We start from the raw sequence: 27,764 nt of genomic DNA, 5'->3' as shown, positions 1-27,764 counted from the left end.
ATAGTCACACACAGAGAGAGAGAGAGAGAGAGAGAGAGAGAGAGGCAGAGACATAGGCAGAGGGAGAAGCAGGCTCCATGCAGGGAGCCCGACATGGGATTTGATCCCGGGTCTCCAGGATCGTGCCCTGGGCCAAAGGCAGGTGCTAAACCGCTGTGCCACCCAGGGATCCCAAGACTGATTTTCTTTTTATTTTTTATTTTTTTTTTTTAAATTTTTATTTATTTATGATAGTCACATCAGAGAGAGAGAGAGAGGCAGAGACACAGGCAGAGGGAGAAGCAGGCAGGCTCCATGCACTGGGAGCCCGATGTGGGATTCGATCCCGGGTCTCCAGGATCGCGCCCTGGGCCAAAGGCAGGCGCTAAACCGCTGCGCCACCCAGGGATCCCTGATTTTCTTTTTAAACAGAACTGCAAATTCTCTTATGGTTCGAAGGGACTCAGAATAATATAGTTCACTTTTCTAAAGTGTCAGACTTCTGGTTTTAGGTTGTAGATGGACATGTGTTAGTGAGTTAGTTTTCCTTCTTTTGTCTAATTACAAAAGAAAAAAAAACCTCAACCTCAACTTGGTGACAGTGTATCTCTACTATCTTTCAGAGAAAGTAAGCTTCAAGTTTCAGACAATTTGGCAAGCCACAATATCTAATTAGCTAATATGCATATATTGAAATATATATGAAATATATATATATATATATATATGTATATGTATGTATGTATGGCTTAGTTTTCATTTTATTTACTTTTAAATAAAGAATTTTGGGGCAGCCCGGGTGGCTCAGCAGTTTAGTGCCACCCTCAGCCCAGGGCATGATCCTGGAGATCCAGGATCAAATCCCATATCAGGCTTCCTGCATGGAGCCTGCTTCTCCCTCTTCCTGTGTCTCTCCCTCCCTCTCTCTCTCGCTCTCTCTCTCTTTTTCTCTCATGAATAAATAAAATCTTAAACAAAAAAAGAATTTTTAAAGTTACCTCTACTTATTTTTTTTAAAGATTTTATTATTTATTCATGAGAATACACAGAGAGAAGACAGAGAGAGAGGCAGAGGCACAGGCAGAGGGAGAAGCAGGATCCATGCAGGGAGCCCGACATGGGACTCGATCCGGGGTCTCCAGGGTCACGCCCTGGGATGAAGGCAGACACTAAACCGCTGAGCCACCCGGGCTGCCCAAGTTACTTCTACTTATGACATTGGCTTTCCATTTACAGTAGTGATAGAAAGTTTCTCTTTAAAGCATGTATAATTTTAATGAGATAACTTGAAGAAAATATTAAGTAATATGTCATATGAATATAGAAAACATAATATTCAGTGGTACACAGATATGGTGAAAGAATCAGAGTTCTTCACTTTTAGAAAATGCAATCAATTATTTTCAAAATAATCTTTTCTCTCCTCCTTCCAAATGAATGAGCAAACATATATAAACTGGCCCCCTGTTTGAGTATAAGAGTAATGATTAATAACAACTGATTATAAAGAGTAATGGTTAAAACCAACAGAAAGTAATGGTTAACAACACATACTCTGGAGTCAAAACACCTACATTTGAATCTTGGCTCTAACTCTCATTAGCTGTGTGACGTGGTAAGTTATGTATCTGCGCCTCAGTGTTCTCATGTAAAATAAAAATATAACAGTAATCATTTCATACATTTCTGTAAGGGGTAACTGTAAAGGTTTAATGCATAGACAGCACTTAGAACAACGTCTAATACATAGGGAATATTTTAAAATGTTTAGCTAGTTTTGGTTAATGTTAAATTATGTTATGTTAAATGTTAAATGTTAAATGCCCAAATTCCCTTTATATTTTTATTGTAAAGAGACTGCTCAGTCTAATAAGTCCATAATCTGATAAAATGAATTAAAATTTCACTAGTATTAAATTCACTAGTATTACATTTGTCTTATCTGGAATAATATTCTCTAAGAATCTTAAATTTACTGCAAGTATTTTATGAGGCAAAACTCATTAAATAAATATCTCACACTAGTATCTGAAGGGAAATAGAACTAAGAATACCATATATTGATGAGGGTAGAAAGGACAGTGCCTATAAAAGCTAACATATATACTACATACAACAGAAGGAGGGTTTCCTAAGCAAAAAATTCAGGGCTTCAGAAAATAAGATATCAAGGGAAGAAAAGTACCTAATCTTCCTTAATTCCTAATTGTGTCTAGTTTTACTTATAATCAAGTACTGAACAGGAATATTACCTTTGGCTTGTATTTTTTAAGGTTCCCATACAATGAAAATAGTTAAATATGGAACCTATCCCCTTGAAAAAAAGGACAAACAACTGAAACACAGACTCACCACTAGAAGAAAAAAATCTTTGAAAAAATAATTCAGGCACAAAGACCTAGAATAGGAGTTATCAACCCCATACCCCATAATCTGATCTCTAGCCAATTTTTTCCTTAGAGAATTCTCTCACAATGAGTTTCTGGTTGAACACACACTCTGGGCCTCCAATGCCAAACTCAGATCTGAACCTCAGATTATGGATTATGGCAAAATAATTGGCATAGATTTCTAAATATCAAAAGTTCTTTTTCCTTTCCTTCAAAAAATGGTAATAATGCTTCCTAATGGAGGAACATGCACAACATTTAAACCATACCTCTGATGCTGGGATTGGAGGAAATTTTTTTTGTTTTTGTTTTTTGAGAATAGAGAGCTGGTGTCCTCACTGACCAGAAATCACTGGTGATCTATTGGAACAGAACTTTAATATGTAACTGCTGATATTTAATTATTTTAAAACAGACATTTCAAAAAAAATAAAACAGACATTTAATTTATGTCTCAACAAAAGCATCAGCGGACTTCTCATCCTACTAAATTTTTTAGCAAAACAGCCAGAAGTCGACCGAGATCTCATTAATTTGGACCATATCTCATTGCCTCAAAAACCAGGCAGTTTTATAGATTACACAAAATTTGCAATATGTAAGAAAAATTTTAAGAACTAGAGGTAAGTGGAATAACCTTTCTCCACTCCCCTAACTCCACATCAAAATAATCTTTAAATGATTATAATGTAAGACTCTGTGGCTCAGCAAAATTAAAGATATTCACTTATGATCATAGATTGGTCATATTTTCTCTGACAACTCCTCCCATTTTATTCTTAAAGATCCACTGTCATATGCTTTAGTTTCTATCACTAACTACCTGATGGCCTTCAGCCTCAACTGAGGTTGATTAAAAAAACAACGCAGCTTTTTCTCAGGGAAGAGCTATATTTTGTTATTCTCAGTCATCCATATATTCCTTCATTGCCACAGAGTCTAACCCTACTCAATGTATGGGGTACAGCTGTAAGAACTCAAGAAAAAGTGGTTCTGGGTGTTGTGTAAACACATACTTAATAAGATATAATTCCAGTAACAGTAATGAATAGTTTGAGGTCAGGAAGTAAACTGTTCAGCTGAAAACAATTGAGAGAGAAATGACTAGGCTAAAGAGAACATAAAGTACCTTCTGCTGTTTCCCTAGAATATAACCTTTAAAAAAGCCATAACCTACTTGTGCATCATTTTCTTTACCAGTATTAATATATGCTACAATTGTACTTTTTGAGTAAAGTATCTCTGAAAATGAGATATGTAACAGCATCTACATAGGGAAAAATTTTCTAAATTCCTGCATTATTTTGAAAATTCAAATTTGATGCTTCTTTTTTGGGAAGGAAAAGAGAATAGGAACAATTATGGCTTTTTTTGTATTTCACCATAATGAAATCTAAAATAAGGGAGTTAATAATTGTTCTGCATTTGTCTGCACTTGCTATCCCATGAACTATTTGTCCTTTTAATTGAAAGTAGCAACCAACTTTCAATAAATACTGTCCATTAGTGAGTGAATCCACGGATTTCAACTTTTGCCAGATTACAAATGACAATAAATCCTATTCCTTTCAAGCATTTGAAAACATTTCAGAATTTATATATTACCATATATCTATTCATTAAATTATTCATTTAACAAACATTTATTGCACTCCTACCACTACATACCTGACACGGTATTAGACATTGTTGAGACAAAAGAGCATTTAAAAAAGTCCCTATCAAAAAAAATAAAAAATAAAAAATAAAAATAAAAATAAAAATAAAAATAAAAAAGTCCCTATCACCAAAGACTTTAGAATCTTGTATAAGAGTGTTGTATGAAAGGAGAGATTAGCACTACCCTTACAAGGATGTAAGAGGCCCTCAGGCCTGACAACGCACACATGGTTAAGGCATTACCACCTACTTCAGGCATCTATCATTTTTGATTTCACTTACATGTGGAAAATAAAAAACAAAACAAATGAATAAACACACAAAAAAATAATCAGACCTACAAATACAGAGAACGAACTGATGGTTGCAAGAGGAAAGGGTAGGGAGATGGGCAAAAATGGGTTAAGGAGAGTGAGAGGTACAGGCTTCTAATTATGGAATGATAAAGTCATGGGAATAAAAGGTGCAGCATAAGGAATATAGTTAATGACACTGTAATAATGTTGTATGGTGACAGATGGTAGCTACACTTGTGGTGAACATACCATAAAATAAAGAGATATTGAATCACTTTATCATGCACCTAAAACATAACATTGTGTGTCAACTATACTCTCATAAAAAAGTTTTTTAGGGACACCTGGGTGGCTCAGCAGTTTAGAGTCTGCCTTCGCCCAGGGCATGATTCTGGAGTCCCGGGCTGGGGTCCCGTGTCAGGTTCCCTGCATGGACGCTGCTGCTCCCTCAACCTGCCTCTCTCTCTCTGTCTCATGAATAAATAAATAAAGTCTTTAAAAAAAAAATTTTTTTTTAAGAATCTAGTAGGGGGTACCTGGGTGGCTCAATCAGTTAAAGTCTCTGCCTTCAGCTCAGGTCATGATCTCAGGTCCAGGCATAGAGCCCCACATCAGGCACGTTGCTCAACAGGGAGTCTGCTTATCCTTCTGCCCCTCCCCACCTCATGCTCTCTTGCATGCTAGCTCTCTCTGAAAAAATGAAAAATAATTTTTTAAAATAATTTAATAGAAAAGACAAAGACAACTGAAAAATATGTGAAAATTTAGGTATGATGCCTGCAACTTAATTGCAAAAGGTTCAGAAAAAATTAGTGATCAGCATATATATATATAGAGAGAGAGATTAATAAGGCAAATACAGCAAAATGTTAAGAACTGGTAAATCTGTGGATAAAAGGTATATGGAAGCTTTTTTTTATGTTTGAAATAATTTAAAACATTTTTTTGTTGGGGGCCCAAAATATTAACACCTGACATTGATTGTCAATACAATAATAGGCAAAAAGTTTTATTTATTTATTTTTTAAAGATTTTATTTATTTATTCATGAGCAACACAGCAGAGAGGAGAGACAGAAAGAGGCAGAGACACAGGCAGAGGGAGAAGCAGGCTCCATGCAGGGAGCCCGATGTGGGACTCGATCCCAGGTCTCCAGGATCAGGCCCTGGGCTGAAGGCGGTGCTAAACCCCTGAGCCACCCGGGCTGCCCGGCAAAAAGTTTTAAAAAAGATAAGCTGCAAGTTGAATCTCCTAAAGACAACCACTTTAATGACCATTCAACCTGAGTAGCATAGTTACTCAATAGGACAAAAGGGTTTGTTTTTTACTAAACTACCCAAATACTAAGGACACATCTTCAAAGAGTTTATACATGTGACAGCACTTTGAAGTTATAAAACAATATGTAAATGCAAAGCTTTATTTATTTTTATTTTTTTATTTTTATTTTTATTTTTTTTATTAAAGATTTTATTTATTTATTCATGAGAGACACAGAGAGAATGAGAGACAGACACAGGCAGAGGGAGAAGCAAGCTCCATGCAGGGAGCCCGACATGGGACTCGATCCTAGGTCTCCAGGATCACACCCTGGCCCAAAGGCGGCGCTAAACCACTGAGCCACCCGGGCTGCCCTGCAAAGCTTTAATAGCCATCTTTAAGAGATGTAGAGATACTGTTTCAGTGAACACTGTTCTCAGAAAAATAAATAATGAACATTTTAACACCTTGATTAAGGTATAATTTAGCAGTATAAATGAGCATTGAACTTTTAATGAATGAGATATTAAGGGTCTTTCCTTAGGAAGAGTCAAGGTTCAAAGATTTTTTTTTTAAACATGCATTTGCATGTTAAATCAGTACTTAAAATATAGCTCCCGTCATCCCTATTGTATCAAGACAAACTGACAAGGGATGAAATGACTAGATTTCAGACTATTATAAATCATTTTTTTCAAAGCTAATTAGCTTCATTATTTTAAAAAAGAGTATTACAAATAGACAATGAACATAAGGAGATTCAAAACAGAGAAGAAACAAAAATTATGTGAACCTCACTAATAAAAACAATCCAGTGGGTGCTGGGTGGCTCAGTCAGTTAAGTGTCCGACTCTTGACTGAGGTTCAGGTCATGATCTCACGGTTGTGAGATCAAGCCCTATGTTGTGCTCCATGCTGAGCATGGAGCCTGCCAGACTCTCCCTCTCCCTCTCCCTGTTCATATGCATGTTCTCTCTCTCTCAAAAAATCCCCCAAAACAAAAAACAAAAAAAATCCCAATCCAAATCATTTTTTAAAATGGTCTCAGCAAAGCTTTATTTTAATAATCCAGTGCTTATAAAGACATGATGGAATATGCACTCCAGCATAGCATTCTCTCATAGGAGAATGTGAACTGTTTCCACCAATAGAAAAGCAATTTGACAATATATGAAGAATTTTAATACTGCTACTTATTGGATATAGAAATTAAAATTCTGGGAATTACAATTTAATATAATGCTACATATACAAAGATGTTCATTGTAATAAAAAACTAGTAACAGTGTAAATGTCCAAAACTGAGGGAATGGATAAGGAAAATATCTATTTGATGAAATAATATACAACCATTAAAACTGATGACTATGAAACATATACAATAATCTGGAAAATACTTATTCTGCTCAATGAAAAAGTAGGATCTAAAATGCATTTTTTCCTTTTTTTTGTTTTTTAAAGTAAACTCTACCCCCAAGATGGGGCTCTAACTCAGGACCCCTAAGATCAAAAGTCACATGTTCTACCAACTGAGCCAGCCAGGTGCTCCCTAAAATGCATTTTTATCACTAGTACAACTATACAAAAATTAAAGAGAAAAACTAGAAAAAATTCAAAATATTAATAATGGTTGTATTTGGATATAGAAAATTATTAAAGATTATTTCCTCTCCTTTCCACTTATCTCATTTTTCCATTTTTCTAATTTAACAAGCAGGTATTTCTTTAATATATTCTAATATACATAATACACAAATATATTCTCAGGTTAAAGATTCAAATAGAATATTAGAATATATGTAACTTTCCCCCACAATGGTCACCCCATACCATCCTACTTCTCCATCTCTGTAAGTGCGCACCATGTTTCTATTCTGTCTTAATTATGTGTGTGTATACACACACACACATTCTTTTAAAGATTTATTTATTTATTTTAGAGAGAGATGGAGAGTGAGAGCAGGGGGAAGGGCAGAGGGAGAGGGAGAATTCTCAAGGAGGTTCCACACTGAGTGTGGAGCCCAACATAAGATTGATCTCATGACTGAGATTATGATCTAAGCCAAAATCAGGAGCTGGACACTTAACCAACTGAGCCACCCAGATGCCCCCTTAACGTTATATTTTAATTAATTTATTTAAACTTCAACACTTAAAACTATTTTTATTTTGATCAAGCACCTATCATTTATAGACTAAATGTCTGACATTCAATATAATAATTATTTTTCTTGAGATTAATGCAAAAACCAATATTCATCTTATTTGCTAATTTCAAATTTACCACTCTGTTTAGAACAAAATCTATAAATTGGGCCAATGCTCCCAAATTAGAGCACTTTACTTAAAACATTCTCCCTTTTTATTGGGCTAACATTTCTGATTCCTAGTTGACAATATTTCTGCTTTTGGTTCAAAAGATTATAGCAAACAAAAATCTAGGTAACACTCTGAATTGTAACTATAAAAATACTGAGGAGAACTTATGCACAAATTCACTCCTCTTTCATCTAGCTAGATGTACAAGTGAAAAATGAGAGACCTTCTTTTGCTTGTTTGCTTCTTTGTAGAAAATAAATGTGGCCAATTCAGTGTAATTTCTTAATAAAAGTTAATGGCCTGAAGTAGATATGAAAAAACTTCCTATTGCTTTCAGTTTAGTGTTTCATCAACAAATCAAATAATCCCAAACTGAACATCTCAGATATGGATTGATAAAAGCTGTTGACAGAATATTCTTGAAATGTACTATATTTCAAAACAATATATTTTTAAATTTACTTTTTAAAAAGTTCAAATAAACTTTTTATTTGGAAATAAATTTAAAACTTCCAGAACATTTATAAGAATAAGAATAGCACAAAGATACCCATACACCTTTACCCAGATTCACTTATTACTATTTTACCCCATTTGCTTGATTTATTATTTTCTCTTTCTGCGCAAGCAGATATGTTCACACACACACACATGCACACACATACTTTTTTGAACCATTTCAGGGAAGTTATATATATATATATATATATATATATATATATATATATATATATATATATATATTTGTGCTCCTTATTTCTAAAATTTCTCAGAGTATTTCCAAAGATATAGATAATCTGTTATATAACCACAGTACTGCTACCAGCTTCAGTATATTTAATATTGAAATAATTTTTTAATAATCTCTTTTGTCAATTGATATAATGTCCTTTATCATATTTTTTTGCATCCAGCATAGGAAACTTAGGTATGGCTTAGCTGTCAAGTTTCTTTAGCCTCCTTTATCTAGATCCTTCCCACAGTCTCTTTGCCTTATAGGTCTTAGACATTTTTGACAAATCCCCTTCTTGTAATAGAGCATTTCTAGTTCATAGTTTGTGTGATGTTCCCTTCTGATTAGATTCTGGTTATGAATTCTTGGCTAAAATATGGTACTCTATTAGTGATACTCTCCTACTCAGAGTATCATCAATGTCCATCTGCCCTTCATTAATGATGTTAATTTTAATCACTTGGTCAAAATGTTATCCAATTTCCTCAACTTATAATTACTAAATTTTTCCTTGAAATACATGGCAGATGCTTTAAAACAACAAAAATATCCTGGCTCCATATTGAAAATGTCCTTAGATTTAGGATGTTCTGATTATTCTCACCTGATCCAATTCTTACCATGATGGTTACAAAAGGGTAATTTTCCAATTCCAGCACTCCTACATTCACTAGTTGGCACCTGGCATTTACCATAAGCAAGTGCCCTTTCTTCTCCCCTCTCTGCTATCAGCATTGACTCATGAATTCATTTTCACTGCAATGGATTACAATTTGTTACTGTGCTTTTTTTAGCACTCCAATTGTCTCAAATTTAGACAGTCGGAGTTCCTTCATGCTGGCTCCTATGCCTTTGTGAAGTCTCCACCCTGTTTGGGTACTTCTTTTCCTTACTTTCTAGCGTTACAAGATATTTTGGGCTTATCTTGCACCTATCCTGCTCCAGTCTTAGGATAAGTCATTTTTCCAAGAAGCCCAAATTCCTTTCAGAGGGGACTGGTCTTAGAGTCGAAATCTGAGTATTACATTTGTTCACTGCTACTGGGGTGCCATTTATTGCTTCTTATCCTTTTCAACAAATAGAGCTAAGAAATATATATAGGTGTGTGTGTGTACACTACACACATAAATATAAATATATATACATACAAGTATGTACACGTGCATACACATATGTACATGGCCACATATCCTTGCATGTAACACATATATATGTCTTTAAAGTCATAAATCAGTACTCATACCTTGAGTTATAATTTATTCACATAGGATTCTTTTGTCTTCCCCCATCTATAATTGCAAGTGTCTATTTCCTCAGTAAGAGCTCTGGCTCCCAAGTGCATCAACACCATTTACAACACCATTTACTTCTTTCTTTTTCTTTCTTTTCTTTCTTTTCTTTCTTTTCTTTCTTTTCTTTCTTTTCTTTCTTTCTTTCTTTCTTTCTTTCCTTTTCTTTCTTTTCTTTTCTTTTCTTTTCTTTTCTTTTCTTTTCTTTTCTTTTCTTTTCTTTTCTTTTCTTTTCTTTTCTTTTCTTTTTTTAAAGATTTTATTTATTTATTCGAGACACAGAGAGAGAGAGCCAGAGACACAGGCAGAGGGAGAAGCAGGCTCCATGCAGGGAGCCCGACGTGGGACTCGATCCCGGGTCTCCAGGATCAGGCCCTGGGCTAAAGGCAGCGCTAAACCGCTGAGCCCCCCCCCGGGGCTGCCCTACTTATTTCTTAATTCTATTACAATTGTTTCATAATTGCTTTGTCCAGGCTTCTAAAAAACAAACCTAAATGAGTTTAGTATTTGTTTGCAATTCTCCCACCTTGCCCAAAAGAGTATATATAGCAAAACTCTGTTTGTAAAATCCTTAATTAGTTCTTTCATTCCTTTTTTTTTTTTAAGATTTTATTTATTCATGAGAGACACAGAGAGAGGTGGAGACATAGCAGAGGGAGAAGCAGGCTCCCTGTGAGGAGCCTGATATGGGAATCAATCCCAGGACCCCAGGATCATGCCCTGAGCCAACAGCAGATCCTCAACTGCTGAGCCACGCAGACGTCCCAGTTCTTTCACTCCTTTATGTATACTTTCCACTCCATTCTCCCTATCCCTTGTAAATAACCAACTTCATTATTTTCTGGTTTATCCTTTGTTTCTTTTTGTAAAGATAAGCTTTCTGTCTTACATAAAAGATGGCACAATATATATGCTTTTTATTCACCTAATATTATCTCTAGAAATTACTACATACCAATTCATTGAGATCTTACTCATTTTTTCTTATATAGTCAGTACTCCATTACATGTATATACCATAGTATATTTTAACTAATCTATTCCTGAATACTTAAGAGAGTATCCAATATTTTGCAGTTACAAATTATACTGCAATGGATAACCCTCTGCATATGTGGGGTTTTTTTAGATTTAGCTCTATGTTCAATGTGGGGCTTGAACTCATGACCCTGTGATCAAGAGTTGCATGCTCTATCAACGAACCAGCCAGGCACCACTATGCATACATATTTTTGTACTGTTGGAAGTATAGCTTCAGAGGGATTAGAAAGTATCATCAAACTTATTTGGTACTCAAGTGATATCTTGGAAATCCTTGTGTACCTCATTTGGATTTTAGGTGTTAGCTAGATATAGTCTGATGATGTTTGAATTCTGCCTTTTGTTCTGCCAAACCTAATGTTTTTATATATTTTTAAAATTTGCACATCTTTAGAGAAAAGAATGAACAAGGAAAAGTAAGTTATTTAAACTACTTACTGAGTGGCGTTGTGTCTGGAGGTGGAAAATTCTCAGTAAAGTTGACATTACACAAGTCTGTGCTACAGCAGCAGAAACGGTATGTTCCATTCTGAATTGAGGGAGGAGTAGTAGTCACTACACATTCTTCATAGTGACACTCCTGAGGATCTCCAATGTGAGACCAACATCCTATAAATTGATATTAATGTAAACAAGTTAGGGGTTAATAAGCAAAATTAAAACAGGCTAAGAAATAACTGCAATCAATGTGACAAAGTCCATAATACACATAAGTTATAAACTACTCCTGCAAAAGAATAGGAAACACACATCTTTTAAATAACAAAAAAATGACAGTACTAACAAGCATTTCATGGGGAGAAAAGCCACCAATAAATGCTTAACCTCATCATTAATCTAAGAGTTATTATTAAAGCAATAGTACGATTTCCTTTTTGTCTGTATCTATTAAGTTGTTCTAGGCTTAATAAAATAATATACAATCATAATAAGATTTTGGTAACACTTCCATAGAGAGAATGTAAATGTATAGTATTTCTAGAAATACTTTCTAATTTCATAAAGATTTCATAAAGAACCTTTAAAATATTCATGCTTTATAATCTAATAATTCTACCTTGAGCAATCTATTCCAAGGAAATAATCAGATACAATCAAAGATCTATGTTCAAAATGTCACTGAAGCATTTTGCTTTTTAGTAAACCAGAACATAATATAATGTTCAACAAAAGAGTAATGTGTACGTAAATTGCATGTATACGTGTATATAATGAAATATTGTACAGAGATGAAAAATGTTTTCAAAGTATATTTAAAGACATAGGAAAATATTCACAATATAAGATAAGAAAAATTGGGTATGAAATTGTTTATACATACAGAATCATCCTAAATTTTGAAAAATAAGTACACATACATATAAAAATAGAGATCCATTAAAAATATACTTGCAGGGAATAAATTAATATGTAAGAGTTTTTAAGAGTATAAAATTCTTACAGTTCTCTAGTTTCTAAACTTTGAATAATGAGGACATATTATTAACAATGTAATAAGAAAAATGTTATTAAAATAAGCTAAAAACCTATTACCCTTTACAAATTTGGGCCTAATATGAGTATATACATGGATATATATTTTAAAACCTATTGTTTTCCTGGAAAAGGTTTTAATCTACATCCAGGCCCTTTTTAGATAAACTTCAAGTATATGAAACACCAAGTTATTTCAGGTAAGAAAAGTGTTACTTGCCTTGCTTTACGAGATTTATATCCCCTTTTGATTTCTCCCAAAGGCCATAGCAAGTGCTACCTTTTGAGCATAATATCGTTCCATTTTCATGAGAGATTCGACTCTCACCTATCCCAAGGTCTTGTTGATATGGATCTTTAAATGCACATAGACGTTCTTGGTTCTGAGAAGCTAAAATAAATAAAAGAATGACAAATTTAATTTTATGATAATGTTATTAGCAAAACATTATTAAATAAAATCTTAGTCTTTTTGAAAGGCACTGTAAATTTTCCTACTAAATCTCTAACAAGGCTTGAATACATGTGTAATTTTATATTTATTCAATAATTTCTTTCTGCTCATTAATTAATTTGTCACCTCCAAACAAGAAACAAACTTGAAAACTGATTTCCCAAAAGCAATCCCTCCTTACACAAATTATTCTCACTACTCTCCTATTAAATAATTTAGGCATCTGAATAAAGAAACATAATTTTAAAATTCTATGCTCTAAATTATCAAAACTTCAAACAAATTAACAATCCTAGAGGGCTAAATAATTTTAGAAAATTTCCAGTATTAATTTTTATCATATTTTATAGCCAGGTGCAGAAAGATAAACATACATCATTGGGCATAGTAAACTAAAGAAGATGAGAGTAACTACCAGTGGGTACATGGTTTCTTTTTGGGCAGATGGAAACGTTCTAAAATTAGATTGTGGTAATGGCTGCACAACTCTGTACATTTATAAAAAAAAAAATAATTGGTCACCTAAAATGAGTGAATTTCATGGTATATAAAGTATACCTTAGTAAATTTATTTTAAAAACTAAGAACATTGGAACCCCTGGGTGGCTCAATGGTTAAGCATCTGCCTTCAGCTCAGGGCGAGATCTTGGAGTCCTGGGATCAAGTCCCACATCGGACTCCCTGCATGGAGCCTGCTTCTCCCTCTGCCTATGTCTCTGCCTCTCTATCTCTCTGTGTCTCTCATGAATAAATACATAAAATATTTTTAAAAAACTAAGAATATTAGTGGGCAAAAAGAAAATTACTTTCTATTATTAAAAATATCAATATAAAAACCAGAAACAGAAATGCTCAATCACACTTTATGCTGAAGGGACAACCAATGTACTTTCAATGCTCTTTTTCCATATACAAAACCTGATTTACCTAATTTCTTTTTTTTTTTTGATTTACCTAATTTCAATAGAATATTTGCCACATATTTATCAGCTAACAAATATTTATCAACACTGCTGAGAATACTAAAGAAATTTTATTTGTTATCAAAAGCAACAACTGATCTTTATTTGGTTTCTTGAAGTTGACTTTACTAATGTTTGACTAGCTAGAATAACAGTCTAATACAGGTGGCCAATAGATATATTCCTCATGGGCTTCTGATTTATTTCTTCATTTTGGATATGTATCTTATCCTTAGCACTGGAGATGATGTATGAAAATAATGTTTCTGAACCTAAAAAATTAAGGACCAAACCCTGGAGAAGAAATGCAAGAGCCAAGAACTATATGCCCAAATCCATTTAGACACATACACCTGTCATATTTATTACAAGAGAAAGCACCTTCAATGTTTTGGGCTAGGCAAATAGGACATTCACAAGTAGATAATATAGAGTTCCACCCTTCACGCATCTTACATGGTCTGCTTGGAGATGGACAGTAATTACTGAATTCAGTAATCACAGAGAGTAATTCTAAAAAAATAAATGCAACTTGATTTCCACATTTAAAACCATTTCAGGCAGTTTTGTACTTATATCAACTAAATAGCCAAAAAATATAGTACAGCCTATTTATAAAACTAATTCTAGGATATCACCTAATTACGATTCAACCATTTTTCTGCAATATGTAGCCACATATTCAAATTCATTTAATGACAAGTTTAATTATATTTATTTATCTTATACATTTAATATTGTGTACACAGTATTTCCTTAGATTATCCTAACTGCAAACTTTACCAAATGAATATAAAGATTAAAACCAAATATATTTCTACATATAAAGCAGATACAACACCAAGATTCATACTTAACTGATTCAAACTACAACCAAAAACTCTGTAATACAGATATAAAATGCATATCATTAAGGCATAATTCCTTTTTCCGGTCCCATCCCATTTCAAAATTTTTTTTAATTTTTTTTTTTTTTTTAGTAATCTCAACACCCAATATGGGGCTCAAACTCATAACCCTGAGGATCAAAAGTTGCATGTTCTTCTAAACGAGCCAATTAGGTGGGACCCCTCCCCCCTATCTTTTTTGATTCAGGTTAAGTGCTCCTTACCTACTACCACACACTGAAGTTACACAATTCAATCTATTTCCATTTTTGTCTTGATTGTCACAAAGGTCAGAATTTATGAACTCAATAACTCTAGTTTTCCATAACCAAGATATCCTATTTTTTCCTCTCCTCTCCCTCTATTATCAAATATTTTTACTAGAATTTTGTATTGAATATTGAGTTCATTAACAGATTTAACTGTACCTGGAAGTAGAGAAATCACAAATAAAATTGCCTATTTACTTTAAAAATAAAAAGAAAAGATATACCTTCGTAAAAAAAAAAAAAAAGATGTTAAAAGAAAATTTTTTGCTCTTCTTAGATTTCCTTTACAATTACAAAGGCCTAATATGGCTAAAGGCCTGAATATGTGTAAATTTTTTAGTGCCATTATTAAATAATTTGATGATTGAAACCTAAAATTCTCCTTATAGAAAGACAAAAAACAAATCCAACTCTCGTAGTCTCTCTCTTTCATGCCCCACCCCTACCAACTAAGCTGAATCGAATGTCAAAACAATAAAGTTATAAATTAGAGGGAAGTTAATCATATCTTTAATATCTCTGAGTTTTTACTAAATAATTTATTTCATCAGTCTACTTTTAAGGAATTATTTCATGACGATGGCATTAGTATAGACCAATTATAATTTGCTATTTTAAGAGTAACTCTTTTATATTATGATTTAGGAATTTTTATAAAATATAAAGGTATACTAGCAAGAATTCTAACTAAACTACCTTGGTCAACATGAAGAAAAATCCATTTTATAAAACAGTATTTGTAGCTTTTAAAACGCTATTTGTTGAAACTGAGGGTTGCTGGACGGGAGAGGGGTAGGGGGGATGAAATATCTGGGTGATGGACATTAAGGAGGACATATGATGTAAGCACTGAGTATTATATAAGACTGATGTATCACTGACCTCTACCCCTGAAACTAATAATACATTATATGTTAATTAATTGAATTTAAATTTAAAAAATAAAAAGATGTATAAATAAATCTTTTTTAAAATGCTATTTCTTGAGATCAGTATCAACAATATTTCTGTATAAAGCTAGGAATTCTTCATAAATAATATAGAAAAATAGGGATGAAGTAAAGATTTCAAAGAGAAATAGTACATCCTAGTATTATATTGCCACAGATCACATATATAGACTTGATCATTTATGTGTAGATGTTCTAAATTTGTCAACAGCTAGACAAATTTTGATCAGTCAAGTATGGTCATTATAGTCAATGTCTTTTTTTTTCTTTTTAAAGATTTTATTTATTTATTCATGATAGACAGGGGAAGGGGAGGCAGAGACAGAGGCAGAGGGAAAAGGAGGCTCCATGCAGGAAGCCCGATGCAGGACTCGATCCCAGGACTCCAGGATCAAGCCCTGGGCCAAAGGCAGGCGCTAAACCGCTGAGCCACCCAGGGATCCCCAAGTCAATGTTTTTTAAGGGACATCCTTAACCAGTACAGTAATTAGACATGGGTCTTCAAAAAAATTGTTCTCCTTGGGGCAGCCTGGGTGGCTCAGCAGTTTAGTGCCGCCTTCAGCCCAAGGTGGATCCTGGAGACCTGGGATTGCGTTCCACGTTGCGCTCCCTGCATGGAGCCTGCTTCTCCCTCTGCCTGTGTCTCTGCCTCTGTCTTTGTCTCTCATGAATGGATAAATAAAATCTTTAAAAAAAAATTGTTCTCTTTGGGGCACCTGGGTCGCTCAGTTGGTTAAGCATCTGACTCTTGATTTTGGCTAAGGTCATGATCTCAGGGTTGTGAGATTAAGCCCTGACAGGCTCCTCACTCAGTGGAAGGTCGACTTCTCTCCCTCTGCCTCTCCTTGTCCTCAGCTCATGCATTCTCCCTCTGTCTCAAATAAATAAAGTATTTTTTTAAATGGCTCTCCTCATTTTAAACAGGTGATATTTGGTTATAATAAGCACTACAACAATTTTGATTTAATGTAACTACATTAAACTGTAAATAGTCTCATACAAACTGCTGACAGAAGTATCTTCATAAAAGATAGAACTTATCTTTATGCTTAAAATCTGTCTCTAATGTTCTAGAATTAAATCCAGAAAGACCTAAATGTGAGACAGGAATCCATCAAAATCATAGAGGAGAACACAGGCAGCAACCTCTGTGACCTCGGCTGCAGCAACTTCTTACTAGACATGTCTCCAAAGGCAAGGAAAACAAAAGCAAAAATGAACTACTTCATCAAGATAAAAAGCTTTTGCACAGCAGAGGAAACAGCTGATAAAACCAAAAGACAACCGACAGAATGGGAGAAGATATTTGCAAGTGACACGCCAGATAAAGGGTTACTGTCCAAAATCTATAAAGAACTTCTCAAACTCAACACCCAAAGAACAAATAATCCAATCTGGAAATGTGCAGAAGATATGACAGACATTTCTCCAAAGAAGACATAGAAATGGCCAACAGACACATGAAAAAATGTTCAATATCACTGAGCATCAGGGAAATACACATCAAAACCACAATGAGATACCACCTCAAACCAGTCAGAATGGCTAAAACTAACAAGTCAGGAAATGACAGATGTTGGTGAGGATGCGGAGGAACCCTTGTACACTGTTGGTGGGAATGCAGGCTGGTACAGCCACTCTGGAAAACAGTATGGAGGTTCCTCAAAAAGTTGAAGATAGAGCTACACTACGACCCAGCAATTGCACTACTGGGTATTTACCCCAAAGATACAAACATAGTGATCCGAAGGGGCACCTGCACCCCTTATTTATAGCAGCAATATCCACAAAAGCCAGAGTATGGAAAGAGTCCAGATGTCCATTGACAGATGAATGGATAAAGAAGATGCGGAATGGAATACTACTCAGCTTTCAAAAACAGAAAAGAAATCTTGCCATTTGCAACGATGTGGATGGAAGTAGAAGGTATTATACTCCATGAAATAAGTTAATCAGAGAAAAACAATTCTCATATGATCTCACTTATATGTGAAAAATTAAGAAACAAAAACAGAGATCATAGGGAAAGAGAGGAAAAAATAAGATGAAATCAAAGAGGGAGATACATCATAAGAGACTCTTAATCATAGGGAAAAAACTGAGGGTCACTGGAGGGGGTTGTGGGGGTATAGGGTAACTGGGTGATGGACATTAGGGAGGGTACATGATGTAACGAGCACTGGTGAATCACTGACCTCTACCTCTGAAACCAATAATACATTGTATGTTAATTAATTGGATTTAAATAAAGTTTAAAAAAATAGAATTAAATCCAAACTCTTCAGTTAATATGTGAGATCTTTAATAATCAAGAACCAACAGAGCTGCATGATCACTTTTGTAGGCACTAGGAACTATTTTTTTTCATGGGCCTCTTCCTCTATTAATAAAATATTTAAAATTATATTTTGTAACTGCATTGTATAAAGAAAATATATTAATATTAGATGTTAAGACATTTTCTTCAATCTAAAAGTTTATTTTTTCCTTTTGATTTTGAAAGAAATTATCAACGGCCTCCAGAAATACTGTGGGCCCTATACCCTACCCTATGCTTCATGAGTAAGTCAGCCCTGGGATCCACTCAACCTCTTGCCATTGATCCCACTCCTCCATTCTTGGTTCCCACTAACATGGTAAGGCCTTTTTTGACCTTAATACATAAGTTTCCAATATGTGTAAAGTCTCAATGTCATTTTTCCTACTCTTTAGTGAACTCTGCAAACTTACTACCAAAGCTCTTTATTCTTACCTACTTTAGAATTATATTTTATCTGTTAACATACATATCTCTCACACCAAGCTGGAGGCTAAGTTAATGTGTTCCTGTAACAAGATCAGGTTTACTTAACTCATTCTGTATGGCACAAACCCCCTGTAGTATTAAGGACAGTTTTCATATCAATGTATCTTGTACTCAGTATCATATTCTCATTCAAAGGTTACAAAATCTAGGCAATACTCATCTAGTTCTTCTACCATTCTACAATAAATGAAGCTGTAAAAATACTATGAATGTAAAAGCAATATTGTTATTTTCCCCCACATATACATCCAAATTACTGAGAATAAAGTCATCATTTTCTGTTTACATATGGTTCCTGCATCAGCATTTGCTAATCCAATGCAGCATTTAATTTCCAGGAACAGATATAGTATGTCTGAAATACTCAGCTCTCTTGAATTTGCCACTCTATGATACAACACTACTAAGAAAGTAGGGGTTAAAGATATGGCATAGTTTTATCATGTCTGCATCAGTTAATTATCATTACAGATATAAATCAGCAACATCATTATACTTATTTATGTTTATGAGGGGAAAAGAGAAAGAAAAAAACTGCTACTCTGAAAATATTAACTATTTGCCCTTTTCCTTTTTACTAAATAGTCTTACATTATTTGAATTTTCATGAAAACTTATCCTTGTATTACTTACACATTTCAAAAACAAGAATATTTGCATTTATTAATTATTTTTAGGTTGAAAAATTTTTATTTTGAAATCATTATAGATTCATAGATAGTTGGAAAGAAATGTAGGGTGAAGTCTAATGCCTCTCTCAATGTTTGCAGTGCAAACATTCCACACAATCACCTCACAATACAAAAGTCAAGATACTGACATTAGGACAATTCATAGAGCTTATTCAGATCTGATCGGTTATACATGTAATAATCTGTGTATGTGACTGCAAATCTATGCAATTCTGTTACATTCTATCAAAATTAAAATATTCAAAAAAAAAAACAAAATTAAAATATTCAACTGTACTATCACAAGACTCCCTCATGTTAACCATTTATAATTACCATCCGTTTGTCTCCCTTCCTAAAATATAGTAATCACTAATCTGTTCTCCAGTTTGGTAATTATGCTAATTCTCAACTGTTATATAAATAGAATAATGCTATACATATCCTTTTGAGGCTGGCTTTTTTAACTGAGCAATTTGTCCTTGAAGTTCATCCTAGTTGTTCCATGTATCAACAGTTCATTACTTTTTATAGAATATTATTCCATGGATGGTATGGATGTACCACTATCTAACTTTCCACCCTTTAGAAAGGTCATTTGAGTAGTTTTCAGTTTTTGGCTATCAGAAATAAAACTACTATACACATTTGTGTAAAGGTTTTAATAGGAGTCTTGTTTATTAAAAGTAAAACAAGAGGGCAGCCCGGGGTGGCTCAGCAGTTTGGCGCCACCTTTGGTCCGGGTTGTGATCCTGGAGACCTGTGATTGAGTCCCACGTCCGGCTCCCTGCATGGAGCCTGCTTCTCCCTCTGCCTGTGTCTCTGCCTCTGTGTGTGTGTGTGTGTCTCTCTCATGAATAAATAAATAAAAATCTTTTTTAAAAAAGTAAAACAAAAATAATATTCTAGAAAGATAAAGTATGGTGTCTACAAAAAGGAACTTGACATTAAGACAGAACACATACATTATGCCCCATCATATACATTTGTTCATTAAAAGCTTACAAAACATTCAAGTACTTCTAGTATTGGCAGAAACTGACTTGTACTATAAAATCTTGGTTTAGTTTTTTTTTTTTTTTAAATCTTGGTTTAAAGAGCCATCAAGCAGTATTCCTTACTATAAACAAAGTAAAATGTGGCAAAATAAATACCAGCTAATTATGGCATTAAATATCTGAAATGAGAGACTCCAGTTGTGGGGTGGTTTTGTTGTTGTTTAAACAAAGCCTAGTCCTTTGTAATAAGGTCAAATAGGCAAAGTATGCCCTCTTTCCCTGGACACCCAGGGCCCTTTAATGTAGAAACTTCTGCTGGCCAGGTTTTCCTAGAAGCTTGCCAAGGACAAGACTGATCCATCCATCTTTATCTCTATTTGCTTTCCTCTGCATTAAAAATAAACACACATTTGACAAATAGGTTTTCACATGAAAAATGTGAATTCAATTTAAATTTGCAAATTAAAACTACATAAAATAGTACTGCACATCTATTAAAATAACTAAAAGTTAAAAATAAACAGTAAACTCTTGACAATACCAAGTACTGCCAAGGATGCTGACACAGGTGGCCAAGGATGCTGACACAGGTGGAAAAACAATTCTGATGAAAATGCAAAATGGTATAGCCACTGTGGAAAACTTATGTCTGTTTAACTTAACATTTTACTCAGTAACCCCACTCCTAGGTATTGACCTAAATGTAATAAAAATTTATGTTGACACAAAACCTTTTATCTAAATCCTTATGGTGACTTTACTTGTAGTCACCCAAAACTATGTATAACCCAAATGCCTCTCACCTGAAGAATGGATAAACGACATGGAGAAAGCCTGAAAGTGAAAGAAGCCAATCTGAAAAGGCTACAAACTATATGATTCCAACTTACATGACATTTTGGAAAAGGCAAAACTAGGGGGATCCCTGGATGGCTCAGCGGTTAAGCATCTGACTTTGGCCCAGGGCATGGTCCTGGTGTCCCAGGATCGAGTCCCACATCAGGCTCCCTGCATGCAGCCTGCTTCTCTCTCTGCCTATGTCTCTGCCTCTCTCTCATTCTCTCTCTCTGTGTCTCTCATGAAGAAGTAAAATCTTTAAAAAAAAAAAAAAAAAAAAAAAAAGGAAAAGGCAAAACTATGGAGACAGTAAAAAGTGAATTTTGCTGTGATTGCTAGGAGTTGGGGGGAAGGGAGGGACGAATGAGCAGAGCAGAGGACTTTTAGGGCAATACAATTCTTCTATATGATACCATGATGGTGGATAATGTCATTATATATTTGTCCATAGAATATACAATACCAAAAATGAACCTATGAGGAAACTGTGGACTCCAAATGATGATGGTTATCTGTAGGTTCATCAGTTTTAACAAATGTTATCACACAGGTGCAAATATCAATGGGGGGGCAGCTCTGCTTGTGTAGGGATGGGGATATATGGGAACTCTATTTGCTACTTCATTTTGTTGTGTACTTAAGACTGCTCTCAAAAATAAAGTTTATTAATTTTTTTACAGGTGGACTTCTGAAAAATACAATGCTTTGTCTCAAAAAGAAATTTCTGCTGAAGACAATTCAGGAACAAAGTAAATGAATATGGATGATTTTTAAGGATGTGAGAGAAGGGTGAGTGAGGATTTTTGTGGCCAGCCACAGAAGAATATGAGAGAAGGGTGACAGTTCTTGTGGCCACACCTATCAAATCATATCCAAAAGGTGACTGAATGGTCTAATCTTTTGATGGTAGAATATTTATTAATTTATAGCATGTCAAAGAATTAACTATAAATAGTTCATATGAGAAAATTCGATTTTATACTTGGGATAATTTTTATTAGTTTACCCATAATTTATGGGAGAAAAAAATCAAATGCAATCAATACTAAGTGCTTGTTCCATTCACTTACTGCAGAATTACATGCATCTTAAAACATCTTTAATTTTGTAATATTCAGTGATACTTACAGACCAAAACATCAACCCATATACGTTATCCTTCTCACACTCCATTTGTCTTTTTTTTTTTTTTTTTTTTTAATTTATGATAGTCACAGAGAGAGAGAGAGGCAGAGACACGGGCAGAGGGAGAAGCAGGCTCCATGCACCAGGAGCCCGACATGGGATTCGATCCCGGGTCTCCAGGATCGCGCCCTGGGACAAAGGCAGGCTCCAAACCGCTGCGCCACCCAGGGATCCCCTCCATTCGTCTCTTTAATCTCCTCCACGCATTAATCTTTTTCTTGTAACCACAAATATTCGGTACACCAATTTCCTCAGAGAGATGCAATCTTACAAATACTCAATTCCATTATACAAGCCCTAAGTATCACAAAAATAAAACCTGGAGCACAGAAAAATCTACTATAAAACATTCTTAACATAAACCAGGTTCACTCTTCAAAGTCATGTCTACAAAGTAAATCTAATGAATGGAACACCTGATCCTGCATTGTGTTTATATCTATCCATTCATTTCTTTTATGTCAAAAAAAGGTTTTTCATGTGTTCCCTTCAACTCAAATGAAATTTAGTTCTAAAAATTAGCTGGCTCATATTTAATGCTTCTTAGATAGTGATACTGAGTATATTTCTAAGACAGTGGCCATAAAGGAAGTCAATGTCATGAAGCATTTATCCCAAACTTAAAAACTTCTATGGCTATATCAGAAGTTGGTAAGAATAGCACAATAAATGCCAGTCTCTAGCTTATGTTCAACCAATTCTGCCCTCATTAGCTATTAAAATGTACAAGTGCTTTATTTCCAATGGAAGAAGAACTGCCATTTTTATTCATCTGCCTCTCTAGCCAGGATTAATAGGAACAGTTATAATGAAACAATGAAAATCTGTCTACCACTTTCTCTTTTTTAAAAAGATTTTATTGGGATCCCTGGGTGGTGCAGTGGTTTAGCGCCTGCCTTTGGCCCAGGGCGTGATCCTGGAGACCCAGGATCGAATCCCACGTCGGGCTCCCTGCATGAGGCCTGCCTCTCCCTCTGCCTGTGTCTCTGCCTCTCTCTCTCTCTCTCTCTCTGTGACTATCATGAATAAATAAATAAAATCTTTAAAAAAATAAAAATAAAAATAAAAAATAAAAAATAAAAAGATTTTATTTATTTCAGAGAGAAAACACAAGTGGGGGGGGGGGGGGCAGGCAGAAGGAAAGGGAGAAGTAAGCTTCCCCCTGAGCAGGGAGCCCTACCTGGGGCTCAATCCCATGACCCTAGGATCATGACCTGAGGCGAAGGCAGGTGCTTAACCAACTGAGCCACCCAGGTGCCCCATCAACCATTTTCAATCAATTCCTGCCTAAATATTAGCAAGGCAAGGTAAAACATAATAATAAAATAAAATAAAATAAAATAATAAAATAAAATAAAATCTAGCCAATGATAAATCTAGAATGTCAAAATCAATTCTAACTTGATAGTACTTCCACATTGCATTTCAAAATATAAAGCTAGCTAAGCAGAATTCTCCTTGCAGCATTACCAAAAATTTCATCCTAAAAAACAAACTAACCTCCTTAAATTATAATATACATCCATTATCTTGAGAGAAAAAAACATACATTTAACTGTTAAATCGAAATTATAGTTGAGATCTTGGTAATCCTCCCAATAATCTTGATAGATTATCATTTCAATTCTACAAAGAAGGATACTAAGGATAAGGAAGTTATCCCAAATCACCCAGCTGATATGTATCAGGGTAAAGATTCAAATCAGGGCACCTAGGTGGCTCAGTGGTTGAGGGTCTGCCTTCGGCTCAGGTTGTGATCCCAAGGTCCTGAGATTGAGTCCTGCATCGGGCTCCCCGCAGGAAGTCTGTTTTTGCTTCGGCCTATGTCTCCGTTTCTCTGTGTCTCTCATGAATAAATAAAATCTTAAAAAAAAAAAAAGATTCAAACCAATGTTTCTCTGATTCTAGAATGTCTTCTAAACAGCTATTTGGCTAACTTACTAGAAAAAATTAGATTTCTTTTTATTATTTCATAATTTTACTTAATTTTTTTGTAGTTTCAAGTTTTTATTTAAACTCCAGTTAGTTGGGATGCCTGGGTGGCTCAGCGGTTGAACATCTGCCTTTGGCTCAGGGCGTGATCCTGGAGTCCTGGGATCAAGTCCTACATCAGGCTCCCCGCATGGAGTCTGCTTCTCCCTCTGCCTGTGTCTCTGTCTCTGTCTCTCTCTGTCTCTCTCTCTCTCTCTCCCCCTCTCTTTCTGCCTCTCATGAATAAATAAATAAAATCTTTTATAAATTAATTAATTCCAGTTAGTTAACATATAGTGTATTATTAGTTTCAGGTGAATTTAGATTTTTATTTTTTTTTAAGATTTTTTGTTTATTTATTCATGAGAGACACAGAGAGAGAGAGAGAGAGAGAGAGAGAGGCCGAGATACAGGTAGAGGGAGAAACAGGTTCCATGTAGGGAGCCCAATTCAGGACTCAATCTCAGATCCCCAGGAACCAGCCCAGGGCCGAAGGCAGCGCTAAACCACTGAGCCACTGGGGCTGCCCTAGATTTTTATTTTTATTTTTTTAATTTTATTATTTATTCATGAGAATACACAGAGAGGAGACAGAGAGAGAAGCAGAGGCACAGGTGGAAGGAGAAGCAGGCTCCATGGCAGGGAGCCCGATGTGGGACTCGATCCTGGGACTCCGGGATCATGCCCTGAGCCAAAGACAGACACTCAACTGCTGAGCCACCCAGGCATCCCAAAAGGGCTTTTTCTTCTTACATTTTAATGATAATACTCTACCTACAGCAATGTTTTGAAGGATATTTGGTTAAAAAGTATTTTCAAGGATCAATTTACATACCTAACAAAGCATTTAAGTATAAAAACGGTAAAATGCCCAAAGAAACACATGTTTTCAAAACAGCCTTGCTGTTGCACCATAAAATACTAACTGGAAAAATTACCCTTCAATTATTTTGTTATTTTGATAAAATTATGGTCACAATTCATTTCTCAGTAAACTGCTTTTCATCATATCATGTAAGGTCAAATTTAGTAAATGTTAAGAATCATTAAGTAAGTTTGGCTCTAGATGGGCCCAGAAACACAGTTACTAAACCACTAGATTTCAACCAGTGGGTACTCCAGAATTGTTCCATGGGGTCTGCAGCAGGTACACTTGTTTATCAAGCATCATCTGTGAACTGAATGAATGTGTTGTCCACAGATATAGGCATTACTGATTTGCAAATATACTAGGAGCCATTATGAGTAATAAATCCCATTTTAAAGTATGCGTAAATTCTGTGATTACATATCTTTTTTCTCTCTAAAGCCTTTTTTGAGCAGGCAATGCTTTACACATGGTTTAAAATATAGAAATATAAAGATATACAGTGAAAAGCTTCACTCATGCCTTTGTTTCCATTTGCCTATTTTACTGTTACCTTCTTCCTACCTCAGGAAACCACTATTCTTAACTAAATTATTTAGGTATCCTTCCAAAGTTTATCATTACATATTTTCTAAATCTAAAGATTCTGAAAAGTGGATGTTACAAAATTTTTTGATGTTGAAAAAGAGACCACTATTCTTTATTGTTTTGAACAATACCCAAAATTAAGCCAAATACCTAAGTGAGAAGTTGCAGTAGTCATTCAATCCTGGCATCATCAAGAAAGGAATGTAAGCAGCCTAGTATGTAATGAGACATGGGGGGTTCAGAGTTGGGTGAACCAGAATTCATATCCCAATTTCCCTACTTGCTTCAGTGTCTTAATCTGTACCCCCCAAAAATTTAATATCCTAATTTGACAATAGAAGGATATTTGTGTAATTCAATTAGTTCCCAAATATGGGAATATTAATCTTACCCTCCATGTAATTTTCTTAAAGATTTATTTAATTGTTTTAGAGAGAGAGTGTATAGTGAGTATGAGCAGGGCAGGGGTACAGGAAGAGGGAGAGAATCCTCAAGCAAATTCGTCTCTGAGCACGGAGCCTGATTCAAGGCTCGATCTCAGGACCCTAAGATCATGACCTGAGCTGAAACCAAGAGTCAGACGTTTAACCAACTGAGCTACTCAAGCACTCCATCTCCATGTAACTTTTCAAAAAAATGTTTTTGAAAACATTATGCAGTATGATATCATTTAGATGAAGTAAAATAACCCAAAATAATGTAGGTTGTTTATGGATGCATACGTTATGTACTAAAACTGTAGGTATAATTTTTAAAAAATGATTCATACCAACTTCAGGACAGTGATCAGTTTTGGAAAGGATGAAAAGAAATATAATTACAGAATGAAGCTTTAACTAACCTAATACATGCACACATACATTTTTAAAGCAAATCAAGTGCAAATATGACAAGATGTACTACTTGCTAAATCTTGGTCTTCAATATCTGTCTCTGAATGTATGTTTGAAATATTTCACAATAAAAATTTTTAATGGTGGGCTTTTTGGTAATAATAGCTTAAATATTCTAGTCATGAGTCATAGAAATAAACAAGAAGAAGTTTAGTTTTAATAGTTCAATCTCTTCATTTTATATGTGAAGAAATTTAAGTTAAAACACGTTTGGGTCAAAACAAACAAAAAAACATGTTTAGGGTCACGTGGGTGGCTTAAACATCTGCCTTCAACTCAGCTCATGATCCCAGGATCCTAGGATCCAGCCCAAAGTCAGATTCCCTATTCAACAGGGAGACCTCTGCCCCCCCCCGCGCCCCCCCCCCGCTCATGTTCACTGTGCTCTCTCCCTCTCTCTCAAATGAATGAATGAATGAATGAATCTTTTAAAAAACCTAATGCATACAAATAGAATCCTTTAAAGGAGCTTTGAACATAGAATTGTAAAGACAAAAAAAAAAAATCACAAGGCCTACCTATAGTTGAGCATTTGGGTAAAAAAATGGTACAGGATGATGTATTCCAAGTGGGCCAGGCTGGGTCAATATCTGAAAATCTATTTATCTATCACATTAACAGGCTAAGAAGAAAAATCACATGATCAAATCAATAGATGCAGGAAAAGCACTTGAAAAAATCCAATACTCATTCATGATGAAAACTCTCAGCCAACTAGGAATAGAGGGAAATGTCCTCAACTTGATTTTGATAGTGGAGGCAGCACATCTGGACAGGGGCTATATGAGAACTCTCTGTACTTTCCACTCAATTTTGTAGTGAACCTAAAAAACTACTCTATTAAATAAAGTCTCTTTTTCAAAAAAAATATATAGGGAGTAATGAAGAGGCATGATGAAAAATTAGGTGAAAGATGGAATTACTGTAATAATTTACATTATTAAAAAGATTTAGACATTTTGCATTTTGATTGGTACATGTTGGTT

At 34.8% G+C, this 27,764-nt stretch overlaps 1 protein-coding gene and 1 non-coding gene across 2 annotated transcripts in view; one reads left to right on the top strand and one right to left on the bottom strand.

The window, feature by feature from the left end:
- Positions 1-27,764, bottom strand: part of BMPR2 (bone morphogenetic protein receptor type 2) — a 197,819-nt gene that overhangs the window by 78,211 nt on the left and 91,844 nt on the right. Inside the window, exons 2-3 of the mRNA XM_038585397.1 lie at positions 12,660-12,830; positions 11,405-11,575 (exon numbers count right to left, since the gene is read on the bottom strand). Of these exons, the coding sequence (XP_038441325.1) occupies positions 11,405-11,575; positions 12,660-12,830 (342 nt within the window). The remainder of the gene's footprint in view (positions 1-11,404; positions 11,576-12,659; positions 12,831-27,764) is intronic.
- On the top strand, positions 4,183-4,303 carry LOC119868000. The gene has a single exon (XR_005385490.1). It is a non-coding gene; the product is annotated as a U6atac minor spliceosomal RNA (small nuclear RNA).

This window comes from Canis lupus, chromosome 37 (genome assembly GCF_011100685.1).
Source record: "Canis lupus familiaris isolate Mischka breed German Shepherd chromosome 37, alternate assembly UU_Cfam_GSD_1.0, whole genome shotgun sequence".
NCBI lineage: Eukaryota > Metazoa > Chordata > Mammalia > Carnivora > Canidae > Canis > Canis lupus.
Note: the sequence above shows the minus strand (reverse complement) of the source record. Positions and strands in the feature narration are given on the sequence as shown.